General features: G+C 40.5%; 1 protein-coding gene across 2 annotated transcripts in view; it reads left to right on the forward strand.

The window, feature by feature from the left end:
• Positions 1-2757: 2757 nt before the first annotated feature.
• The window catches only part of ATP9B (ATPase phospholipid transporting 9B (putative)), a 155875-nt gene continuing 145368 nt past the window's right edge, over positions 2758-13264 (forward strand). For both annotated transcript variants that reach the window (XM_054284784.1, XM_054284786.1), the window contains exon 1: positions 2758-2880. In XM_054284784.1, coding sequence (XP_054140759.1) covers positions 2786-2880 — 95 coding nt within the window. In that variant the 5' untranslated portion in view covers positions 2758-2785. The remainder of the gene's footprint in view (positions 2881-13264) is intronic.

A 13264-nucleotide genomic window follows, 5' to 3' on the forward strand; every position in this document is an offset into this window, starting at 1 on the left:
CAAACACATGCACATAAGTGATTAACATCAGAGATTAGTTACAGGCCAAACAACCTGCTAAATAGTCAGAAATAGAACCAAATAGCCAGAACCAAAGTTCTGCACAGACAAGAAGATTAATCTTAGGCCACTAACTTGTGAATGAAGTGCTTTCTGTTCAGTCCAAAAATTGCTCTGCCATGGGCTAGAATCAATTAATAAACTGGAAGCAATAGCTTAAATTCTCTTGGCCTCAGTGATCTGCAGTAACTTACTTAGCCACATGAGAATTCTGAATATACAGTTATTAATATTAATGCTTAACATTTTAAAGCTGTGAAATGTGCAGAATTGCAGTAACAGCAGCCATGAAAGCACCTAGGACTGGCATAATTGTTGCCCTGAAAGTTTTCCAGGCTGTGTTTGCTTATTCCAGCATGTACATCATGGCAGAGCAGGCAGGAGACAGGCAGTACCCCACACACCCCATAAACTGCCATAAACATAAAATATATAAACATAAACACATAAAACGTGGATGCAACAGCAACGTACCCTTGAGCAGAGTCATCCAGCCACACCATGGGCTCTATTACTAACTGTGCAGCCAGCACCTACAAGAGGCAAGTGACCCTTCTTTTCTGTCTGGTACTTGTAGGACCTTATCTGGATTACCATGTCCAGGTTTGGTCTTCTCATTACACTAGCTCATTGTCATTCTGAAGTGAGTCCATGAGAAAAGCTGACTAAGATGGCCAAGGGGCTGGAGAACATGATATGTAAGGAGAGGTTGAAAGCTCAGCCTGCACAGCTTAGAGTAGAAAAAAGTTAAGAAGAAACTTTGTGGTTGAGTAAGACTACTTAATGGCACAATACCAAGAAGATGGTGTGACAGTGTTCTTGGATGAGGGGAGTGACAAGAATGTTGACTCTACGTTCAGAAGGCCTAATTTATTATTTTATGATATGTATATATTACATTATAACTAATTAAAAGAATAAAAGGAAAGGTTTCCTCAGAAGGCTAGCTAAGAATAGAATGGAATGAATAACAAAGGTTTGTGGCTTGGACAGAGAGTCTAAGTTATCTGGTCTGTGGATGGCCATTAATTGTAAACATTCAAGATGGCCCAATCACAGATACACCTGATGCATTCTACAGCAGCCGATAACCATTGTTTACATCTTGTTTCTGAGGCCTCAGCTCCTCAGAAGGGAAAAAAATCCTAAGAAAGGATTTTTAGTGAAAAGATATCTGCCACAGATGGTGGCCAGACTTTTCTCAGAGATGGATGGTTTTGGCTGATCCTCTGTTTCCCAAGCTGGAACACCATTAGTTTTGGGTACTTATTAGCAATTTGTTTATCACAAGATAAAGATTGTGACAGGTAGCCCAGAGAAGTTATGGAAACACTGTGCTGTCCTTGGAGCACAATATCAGGTTGTTCATGGCCACTGCACATGGCCATGAACAACCTGATATTAAATGTAAGGTCTTGGTCTAGGTGATGTCTAGACATGTCTTTCAATGTAAATTACAATTCTGTGATTCTACTGGTGAACTGATTCTTATTCTAATACCAAGAACATTATAAGGATTAACAGAGTTAGAAAGCTAAATAAATATCTTTCCCCTTTCTGGAATTTCCACATGTGACCCTTTGAATATCCAGCAAAGTCCTGTCACATGCCCAGCATATTTTTCCCCTTCTATTCCTATAGAAGCCTTGTGCTTTCTGTGTAACTGTTGTTCCCATCTCCTGGTTCAATTTCAAGAGTTCTGTCAGAATCCAGATAGTACACTTAAAGTCAAAATTCTGCTCAGAAATTTGCACTTGGAAAGCACTGCCAGTGCTCTGTAACCTTCACTCCAGCAGATAGGAGCATCCTTCATTGTAAGTTGTGTCTTGTGGTGCCTCCACAATGACCATCTTCCCTTGGGTGAAGGTACAGCTCAGGGAACAGCAAAACTTCAGTCCGAAATGCCTGGGTCATAGAAACAAACTTCATTTAGCAACAGGCATTGAGGAAAAAAAGAAAATAACTGTCTTTCTCCTGCTATGGAAAGTCTTCTGTATTTGTAGTGGTGTTAGGCCTTTTGCACTCCCACAGCATCTGATTTCAGAGGAATACCAACAGATAACATTCTACAGTAGGTCTATGAACACGCATATCTTCCAAACCAGCTTTTACTGGTGGTGACTTGTCTATCAACCCTGTGAGGTAACACAGACTGGTTCATTATCCCTGACATACAGAACGTCCACTTCCAGGTGGCAATACTTGTCTCTGTTTAATGGCAGGAAACCATCACTGGCAGGCGTGGAACCTCGGAAGCGGAATAATTACGGAATCACAGAACAGCTCAGGTTTGAAGGGACCACAGTATCCAACCTCCCTGTCCAAGCAGGGCCGCCCAGGGCACAGCACTGCGTCCAGACGGCGCGTCAGTTTCTCCATCAAGGGAGACTCCACAGCCTGTCTGAGCAACCGCACAGGAAAGAAGTTCTCCCTCGTGTTCAGGTGGAGCTTCCTGTGCACCAGCCGTGTCCTACAGCCCAGCAGCAGGGAGCAGAGCGCGGCTGGCTGGCTGGCTGGCTGGCTGGCTCCCTCCCTTCCACCCGCCCGCCCGCCGTTCCCACACTGCGGCTCCCCGAGGGCTCGGCGCTCCCCGAGGGCCCCGCGCGCGCCGCCCGCCCCGTGTTTACCTCGAGCCCCCGCCCTCCGCCCCTTACGTCACCGGCGTGGCCGTGACGTCAGAAGGGCCGGGGCGGCGCCCGGCTGGGCGGCGGGGGGCGCCCCCAAGATGGCGGACCAGATCCCGCTGCGCCCGGTGCCGCGCAGCGCCCAGCGCAGGGCGGCCTATTACAGCAGCGCCGCCGCGGCGCAGCGGCACAGCAGGTACGGGCGGGGCCGCGCGGCGGCCGCTGCCTCCCCCTTCCCCTCTCCTTCCCCTGTCCCCAGCTGCGGGCGGGGCAGCGTGCGCCCCTCGCCCAGTCCCACTGCCCGGCGGGATCCCGGACCGCCCGCCCGCTCCGCGGGGAGGGCGGGAAGGGGCGGCGGCCCCGCCGTGGATGGCGGAGGGGGTGTTGGCAGTCGCTGGCTCCCGCAGGCCTCCGCGGCGGTGGCCGCCTCTCCTGGGCCGTTGTTCCCGTGTCCGGCGGCGGGGCCGGGGCCGGGACGGGCTGCGGTGGCGGCGGGAGGATGCTCAGGGCGCCCTCGGGCCGGTGCTCCCAGCGCCAGCCCCGCGCCCGCGGGTGCGGCCTTCGCTCGCCCGGCCCCGCCGCCCGCAACTGCGCGCAAGTCGGGTCCCTTGGCAGGAGTTCGCCAAGGAGAGGGATGCTGGCGACGGGGGCCTGCTTTGGGCGTCCTTGGTAAATGTGTTGGGGCTAGCACGGACACCATTCCTGAGTGTGGCCATTAAAATGGTTTCAAATTCCTTCAAAGATACTCTATTGGGCTTAAACAATTTAGAGAAGACGGTTTAAAGATCTGCTATCAAATTGTCTCCAGGCAAAAATTGAGCGTTGCTTTGCTTCCCCTTATTCTGAATAATTTCTAGGTATGCTCTTGTTGTGAGCATGGAAAAACTCTGCTCCATAATTTTGGTATCTCCATTGGATAGCACTCTTACGGTGGATTATGTGATTGTACTCACTAATTACATGTTTCTTTCCTCTTTTGGTTCTTGTAGAGCATTGTTTGCGGGTAGAAGGACTGGAGGGAACAGTTGTAGGATCTGAAGCAAATGGACTTGCTAAGAATAGATAGTTGGTGCTCTTTTTCTAGTTCAAATACAGTGATAAATCTGTTTCATAATGAATAAAATGTGATAAATCTGTTTCATAATTAATTAAATGTACTTACTTTGTCTGGATGCGATAACCAACAAAAAAGGTAGTTTAAAGCTGTGCAAAATAGGTTAGGCTTACGTTATGTTGTCTTGATTCTTAAACTAGATAAAGGGTTTTTTTAATGAACATTCACAAGTTTGTAGGACAGTCTGCCGTAGTGTTAGCCTTCCCCATCACACTAATACTTGAATGTCTGACAACTTGTTGTAGGTTTGCCTCTGTCTTGAGGTAGGGGCAGTGTCATCACCATTAACCCTATACCTTAGAGAATTGAATCAGAGAATGCTCTTACTGAAATTTGCTTCTCAGTGGGTGTTGGGCTTGGGAATAAAGAGGAGGATTTGGTAGGCAAAAATTTAGTCCAGACCATCAAAGGTACTGGAGCAGGTTAACCAGGAATGTTCTGGTGATGCTGTAGATGAGATGGCTTGAGTCCATAAGTCAGATGGTTACACAGGTTAATTGAAGGTGTGTGTGCAGGTGTCGTTGTGGTTCTTTAGACAAACTAGTTGTGGCTCTTTATAAGCAGATTTGGCAAACTGTAGGAACTAGCAAGGAACTACCAACTCGTTACAGATTTGCTTCTTGCCCTCTGTCTTTGATCAACATTGCCCTCCAAAGATTGTGGATTATATTCCTTCCAGTTTAGATGACATCTTTCAGAGTTAGGGTCTTTTATAATCTGTGTATTTAACATATTGATCCTCCATAAAAGTGATTATCTGTGTTTTTAGTTACTTTTGTGCAGCTTCTTGTAGGTATATAAAAGCTTTAAAAATTGACAGGCTCATTTATTGTGTTTCTTCATTTTTGATCACTTGATTAATGAATTGCTTATCTGAGCTCTGAGAATCAGAATACTTACACCAGCCTCTTCATTCACTTTATTGGTTTTATTTTTCTTAATGTGTATTGAGTAAGTTGGTCATTCTCCTTCAAGAATACCTTACCTTGGATTTGTGAGAGCACCTCTGCAAGGTGTCCTATGGACCTGCAATAAAGGCATGGCAATGCTTGTGTGGAGTCTACCACAGCTGTCTTGTGTAGAGTCAAAGGGGAAATAGAGCAGTGCAAATAGTGGAATTACAACTTGTAAGTCTTGTGGCTCTAAACTTGTAATTGAACTACAGCTTCTATGTCTTTATGAATGATTCATCCTGCTTTTCTAATCTTTATCTTCAGCGCAGACTCTGAAGAAGCGTTGCATTCCTGTGGAAACTGCAGCAAAGGTCCTGATGTCAGATACTTATGAGAGTGTTGAAGTGAAGTCACTGAGGTCTCTGATATGCAGAAACCTATCATGTGCATGTATGCTTGAGGATTTTGCCTAAAAGGGTGTAATAAATATCTCTGAAGATGTCTAGAAACAAACACCTATTAAAACATACTGGAGTTGGCATGTTGGGTTTAATCCAGCGCTGTTGTTTCTGGACCTTCAAGACTTTTTGACTTGGTGTGACTTATTTTTTCAGTGAAGAATTTACAGTATCTTGAAAGTCTTATACACACATCCTTAACTTTAGTGTGGTAGTGTTTTTAACTCCAGTTAATTGTCCTACTGCTGTGCCACCTCAGTTAGTACAACTCATCAGTTGCTAACCCTTATTGGCCTTGCAGCTAATTTGTAGAATGACTTCTTTTGCTTGAGCTAAGCAGTCTGTAGGACTCTTTGCCAGTGTTTGTGTAGCTCACTTTGCAGTGAGGACAAAGATTATCATACTCGTTGTTTGTCACACTCACTGTTTGTCTGTAGTGCACGTTGTGCTTTTGGGATTTATTTAGACACACTGATAGTGCATATTTTAAAGCTGGAGTATGTTTTCCTATACATACCTAAAGAAACTTCAATAATATGCACACATCTGTATAAAATTGTAGCCAGCTAAGAATCATTAAATGTCCTGCGATGTACTTTTATATATAAATAAACATGAGAAGATTATGTATTTTTATACATTCATACTGTATGTGTTAAGGCCTGTTAAAATATATTAAAAACACATATTAAATATTACCTATGGTTCAATGAACACATGCATCCTGTTCTGCTTTTATTTCTGATGTTTAAGCACAAATTATTACTTTTGCAGTAGAAATTCAGTTTTCACATTTTCTCTCATCTTTCCCTACCTCAGATGGACAGAGAACTATTCATGTGTTGCCATCAACAATCAGGGAAATCTATCTCGGAGGAAAAAGTTGTTCACCTTAAAATGAATTTGAAAAATCCTTGCTATTGTTTAGTATATTCAATTTGCGTAGTTGTAAAAAGGCTTGGGGGAAAAAACTGATTGGTTCAGCACTTGTTTCAGCACCTTGTCCTTCAGCTTGAAGGTTGTTATCTACAGGAAAATAATTGCTGCCTTTTGTTTACATGGTGAGGGAGAGAGAGGAGCAGAGAAAATTCAGGTTCACCTTAAATGTGCAGTGAGGCTTATTCTCATCTGTTTGACTTGTGTTTGTCATCATCAACCACAGAGTAATCAACTGCTGACCACAGGAAGGAAGTTGACTGTGCTGTCATGTGAGGTGCGTGGCAGGAAAACAAGAAGCTTGGTGGAATTTTGAAGCTGATAAGGAACTAAACAGTAGTCAACTATCATTTATCCATAAACAAAATACCTGGTTTATTCAGGTGTTCTATGCTTGCTGCTGTCAGTGCGTGATTGTATTTGGCCTAATAGGGTTGAGGCAAGAGGTATTGGGACTCCTGGGCTGGTACCAGACAATCACATCTTTCCAGCTCTCCCTTATGTGACATAAATTCACTTGCACTCCAGATATTCATAAAATAAATCTGTCCTTGTTCATGGTGTGGGCCACAGTAGAGTATTTATGGATACACAGCTGGATATATTAAGTGGTCGTTGTAGGGCAAGTTGTGGAACAGGTCAACTGCTGTTGCTTGTCTCTGCAGTTTGCCACTGATGGACCAACTCTGTTTTGAGGCAACTGACTATACTGCTATTTGGGAATTCTTTCATGTCATTAGCAAATTAGAAACTTGCACACGAAGGAAAAATGAACCAAGTAATAGGATAATGTGTCTTTTGTGCAGGTAAATGTAGAATACTTGTTGCTTAACAATTTGTGAACTGTAGCTTATTTAATGTGAAGTATGTATAACAGAAAAACATTAAATCTGTTCCCAACAAAAGGGAATGGAAGTCTGCAGAACTTGAAATTCAATGAAAATTCACATGATTCCCTGATACTTACAAATTTCAAAACCAGTTTCTGTAGTACACAAAAAATAAGATTAATAAATGTACTAATACTGTTCTGATGCTTTTGATTTGAATGAAAGCTGTTCCCAGCAATCTTGTAGTCCTTATGGTTATGATTTCTCAGAGTGTTCTGCTAGGTTCCACACTGAACCACCAAAAAAGAGATAAAAATGTCAATAGTCAAGGCAGGTACTGTAATGCTGTGGAATTTTTAATTTCTGACAGTCTGATATGAACTCAGTTAAAATACCTTTATTTTCCTGCTGCCTTTCAGTTGTTTGTTAGAATTGTGTCCTAATTCTAAATGGCAACGTGATTTTGACAGTCTAGATGTTATTCTTTGTAGTCCAGTAGATTTTGATATTTCATTTTTAATAACTAAGAATAATGTCTCCAAATAACCAAAAATATTATTTGGTAAGACCATGTAACAATCAGAGCTTTTAGGACCTAACATCTCCTGTAGAATGCTGTTCACAGAAAGTTCATAACTTATATTGCTATAAGTGCAGGTCTGGAAATCCTTTCAAAATGTCCATAATTGTTCAAACCCCCCAAGTATTAATACATATTAGTGAAGTTTACCCATTGAATGTGCTATGTGCAGTGATATTTGGTACTTTGTACAGTTTTGTGAAATGCTGCTAGTTTCTATGAATCTCCTTCCCTGGGTATTTCTGAATGTTTAGAACAAAAGTTCTTACAGTATCTGGCCAGAGTTATACTGGTTTCAATTTCATCTTCTCCCCAAAACACCTGTTAATTGAATGGCTCTACATATTTCATCCTGAAAATGAGCTTGAAAATGATGGATGAGGCTGAATGGCTGACAATATTGGCATTAATTTGAATTTTAATATAGTTTCTGTGATAAAAAATTCCAGAGATGGAACTGAATTTACTTTTGAACATCTGTGTTTTAAAACTGCTTTTGCAAACTTCTTCCAACATCTGTTGTTTGACCAGAAGCAGTAACTTGTTAAATCCAGAAACTATAAATATCTATGGTTTTGCTGGGGTTTTTTGTTTGGTTGGTTTTGGTTTTTGTTTGTTTTTGGTTTTGGGGGTTTTTTTTGTAGAAATAGCATTGTTAATGCTATTCGTTCTGCTACTCTGGACATGGTCACAGAAACTCCTGGAAGTTAAGCAGCTGAGGGAGTGTGTGGGAGTGGGTCCTGCTTATTAATTCTCCATATGTGTACTGGCACACCTGCACTTCCTTGTGGATAAAACTCCTAACGTCATCCTGGTTCCTGTGATGCTTCCTTTACTCTGTGACAAGCAAACAGAAATGGCAGCAAAATGGATGCACCATTGCAGATGAGTTTTCTGTCTCTGTAGGACAGAAATCTTTGCTGGAGGTAGCAACTCAAAGTGAGATGTATCAGTAGTTACTGTGATGCCAAAAGCTGCAAATGTTGCAGGTTGCTCTGATACTTGCTAGAAATGTCATGAACCTTGAACAACTAAATATGTTATTCCTGGGAAGTGTTTCAGGCTGCAGGTGCTGATATGTAGATGTTGTAGTGTATTGGGAATGAGAACACATTAAATTACACAGCTGTATGTTATGCTGATGTATTTGAATATATATATTCATTACAATACACCTCTGTCTTCTTTTTCAGCATAAGGAGGAAAGGATCAAATGCTGTATAAAGAAGTCTCTCTAGAATAGTCCTTAGGAGAGTTGTCTGTACTTTCATGCCATTCTTGCAAAGTGGATCAATCATGTATGTCCTTTGTTCTTTTCCAGGAGAACTCTCACCCCTCCCTTTTTTATAGACTTGACCTGAAATTCAAAGTGTTTGTCTCTTTTTCATTAAAAAAAAAATTCAACACTGATGTACTGTCTTGCAGGACATACTGCCCTTTGTTTATTAGCTTTTCCTGGATTGTGATTTTGGACAGAGGTTCATCCCTGTCATTTTTAACTATGCCACTCAGTGACTTTTAGACTTAGTCTTAGATCTCATCTCTGAATTCTGATTCTTCCAACAAGGTTGTTTGTGGGGCAGCTTTGTACTTGGGATGCTGTGTTTGTGTAACAGTGGTTGGGTCTGTTTTCAAGATCTCAAGTTATGGAGAAACTAGTTCTCTAGTTTTTAGAAAAAAGCAGTTGCTCATGTATTCCCATTCCTGGACTTTTTTGAGTTTGTTTTTTGGGGTTTTTTTGTTTGTTTGTTTGGATTTTTTTTTTTCCTCTGCTAAAGACTGTATTTATAGGTTAATCCTGCTGGTTGGAACTGACACCTTATTTAGGATAGGTGCAGATTCTGAAACTTCTGCCTGGAACAAAGGTCCAAGGAGTTTGATATATGTGTCTTGAAAAATAGTCTCGCTGTATGTGAATATTTTCAGACCTTTTATGCAGCGTGTGTTGTCATTGTTAGGTTCTGGGGCTTTTACTTTTCAGAGCAAGTTTAATGATTTAATGATGCAGGTAACCATATGGCATGCATATTAAGTTGTTGACATTAGCAACTGTAAAATAATTTTACAAACAATAAGATTTTCATTGGTGCCATACCTGAGAAGCAGTTTGTTGTATTTTATCTGCAGACACAAATTTAGATGACATACACACCTTAGGTGATTTTAGTAAAAAAGTGATTTTTAATTGCAGTTCTTTAATTTTGATATTATGTAAACTGTGCATTTGAAAAATGTTGTCTTTATGTTTTTCTGTTCACTAGTAATGGTCTTTCATATCAAGATAGGTTTACAGAAAGTCATAATTTTTGGCACAGTTATTCTTACAGTAACTATCCTGATCTGAAATGTTTTAATCATTGGGCAGAAAAAAAGTTTGAGAACTTCAAATAACTATTGCAGGTGTTACTATTGTTTGCAGAAGCACAAGTGACTGCATGTTTAAGCTATTATTTTTGCATGCCTTCCTGGTTTGTACCTATAGTGTCTAAATGCAGTGATTTGTGTTGCTTGGGCAGGCATTTGGATTGCTAAGAAGAGGGAGGGAAAACAATTGATTGGGCTACAATGTCAATAACAATACCCAGTGACAGTGATAAAATGGCCCTGTTGTTCTGATCAATGACATACCCTACTAATTAAAAAAGGGTTCTGCTGAATGTAGATGATGTTTCCTGAGGTCCTACTGTGTACTTAGGTAGTTCTGGTATCTATTTGTTAAATACAAGAGACTCACTCATCTTGTCATGGGTTGAAAAAGATCTTGTGTTAAGGTATGCATAGCACTTTGTAAGGTGAGCAAGGGGTAATAAGGATGGGTGCCTTTTATCATGGAGGCTCCATTACATGTCTTCTCAATTTGCTTCTTCTCTATGTTGTTCTAGTAAGAAAGTGGGATGTAGGAGAAAGAGGAGGCAAATAGCATTCAGAATATTTGGTTTTTCTCTGGTGGAACCTGTTGTTTTAGTATCTGTTTTAAGCAATTTTTTAAAAGCTACTGATGAAAGGGAGCTGCTGTGGTAATAAGTTTCTATTATGCTTGTAGACCTTTATCTGAACAGATGTAAGGGATTTTCCCTTAGTTCTGCAAGGCTGAAGATACCAGCTTTTTGTTTGTTTGGGGGTTTTTGTTTGTTTCGCTTGGTTTTTTGTTTGTTTGGTTTTGTGGTGGGGGTTTTTTGTTGTTGTTTCTGGGTTGGTTGGTTGTTGTTGTTTAATTTTTTTATAGTAGTAGTAGTTCAACAATGCTGCCTTGTGGTTTTCCGTATTATCTCTCTGTATCATTTGGGGCAGGGAGGCAATGATTTATTTGGTCTTATTGCAGAGTTTGGTCTTACTCATCTCAGTGACACAGTGATAAACTTGCCTGCATGCAGTAGAAGTACTTTTTCCTTATATTTTGTTGTTCAGTGGATAAACATGCACTATGGCAAGAATATTGTACTGTTTTTAAAAGAGCCTGGATGTAAATGTTCTGCTCTACAAATATCCAGCATCCTTAAAAGCTCTTAGTATTAACTGTGGTTACTCCATAAAAATTTGTAATAGCAGTATTTTGTGTGAGTGTCTGATTATTTTTTTTTCAGGTCAGGACCTGTGTTCAGAGACTTCCCAAGAAATACTGATTAGGGTGTGATACTTGCATTAGAGGCACAGCTGAAGCTGAATATGAACATAGAGCAGCAAGTTCTAATCAATTTTAAAAACTTTAGAAATACCTTTTCTGTGTTTTTTGGGAAGAGGTCAAAGAAAATTCTTGAAATTTCATGCATTTAGCTGTAGAACATTTTTCCATTTTCAACTTCTCTTGTAATCTAGGAACAGCATGATTGCTTTGTAGATTAACAGAATTTACTGCTGTGTGAAGCATAGAGGTGTTTGAAATTAGAGGAAAAATGTAATTTTTAATTCTTAGAAATGCAGGGTAATATTTGAGGAAAATAATTATTTGTAACTTGATTTTTCTTGGGTAACTTTCCAGCAAAGCAATTTGTTTTATGGATACAGTGGTTATTTGTTTAAGAAGCGTTACACAAAACTACATTGTTTAGTTATAAACATGGTTATGAATGAATGTGCCTTGCTAAATAAAATCTGTGCAGCTGCAGTTTCCTGGGAATTTTTTCTTCATTAGAGGATGTGATCTGGACAGTTTTGTCAGTGATACAGGCAGTCTACAGCAGTTGTTGATTTGGTGGTTCATCCTTTAAGAAACAATTTTTGCTCTTCATATGGAAATGCCTGTCACTTTCTTAATTTTTTTCTACTGATGCTTCTCTACAATTTGGCAGATTCCTCCGTTATCCTCGGACTGGGAAAGTGTTCACATAGGTTGGAGGTAGAGCAGGATAGGGTATGAGTGGGAAAGATTGCGCAGGTCACTCGGTCCTGTGCCCGTGATGGGAGGCAGAGGGAGTCCTGTGGCAGCCACTCAGCCAAATCACCAGCTCTCAGCAGGATGTAACATGGTCACAGCATTGGGTGGCAGTAGCTCAGCTAGTGTTTCTCAGCTTTTTTGCTCAAGACTTTCTGCCGCACCCTCTCTTCCATGCTACTCTGCATCCCACAGCCATCTCCTGGTTCCAATTCATGCATAGACTCATGACCATGCATTCCTTTTTTCCTCCCTCACTAGGTTTGAGAAATACTGCTTTAAAGCATCAGCTTTGTTTTCCTTCTTGTGGATGATCATCTATAGCAAAACTGATAGGTGATGGGGAACAAATATTTATGCAAGATCTGACACAGTGCTTATATTCCTGCCTGGGTCGTTTGATCAAGCAGATAAAACAACCCTCTTCATAAATACTGCTTCTACATTTGTTGAGTGAGTAAAACCAGAAAAGCATGCAGTCACAATTGCCCTGTGTCTTGCCCCTTCCTGCTGCACCCTTGGATATTGCTCGTTTAGAGTAATGGAAAGCTGGCAGAAAACATAGAAATTATTATGGACCTGAATAGGTAACCAAGGTAGATTTAAATAGCTTAAAAAGTCTTTCATTACACGTTATGGTACCTATGAAACTCTGGATCTGCATCTCCTCTGGCAAACAGCCATCAAAGTGGAATGACGTAAGTACATGTGACTTGAGGCATCATTTTCACAGCAGATATTTATATCAAAATTTCACTTAAAAGTATTTATTGTACATGACTTTGTTTATCTGTTCAATGAGATTCCTAATAGTAGTCAGATTTTGTGGAAAGTTGTTTAATATAAATGTTCTTTTTTTCTTAGGAAACCATATTTTGTCAAGATAGTTTTCTTCATACCTGATTTAGTAGCAGTCGTGCTGAGAGTTTTGATGTCTCCGCTCTGGCTTCTTTATTCATGTTGCTTTCAGTGCTTCCCTGTTTTAATACAAGTTTCTAGGATTATACTTAATTGATTTGTCACTCAAGGAAAATCAGCACTTCAAGCAATTAAGTGCAGCAAAATAGTAGGTAACAAAGACACAAAGATTTTTGTTCTCATCCTAGTTATGAAAAATCCATTATTCATTATCTTACTGTTTTTAAATACTGAAGTACAATTTTCCAACACAATAGCAAAATTGCTTTTGAAACAGAATAAATTGCTTGCCAGTTCGCAGGCTGTATTTTGAAGTCAGGCATACCAAACACGATGATGCTTATGCTCATTATCTTCACTACTTGGTGAAGCTCCATATTTGAAAGTGCAAATGTGGGTACCAATTGTAGGAAAAAAAACAACCCTTGCCTTGTCTTTAATATAATGGTAAACAAATCTTAAAGGAATTATGATTAGAA

This window comes from Melozone crissalis, unplaced genomic scaffold (genome assembly GCF_028551555.1).
Source record: "Melozone crissalis strain CALT ecotype California unplaced genomic scaffold, PUWL_Pcris_2 ptg000042l_1, whole genome shotgun sequence".
Classification (NCBI taxonomy): Eukaryota; Metazoa; Chordata; class Aves; order Passeriformes; family Passerellidae; genus Melozone; species Melozone crissalis.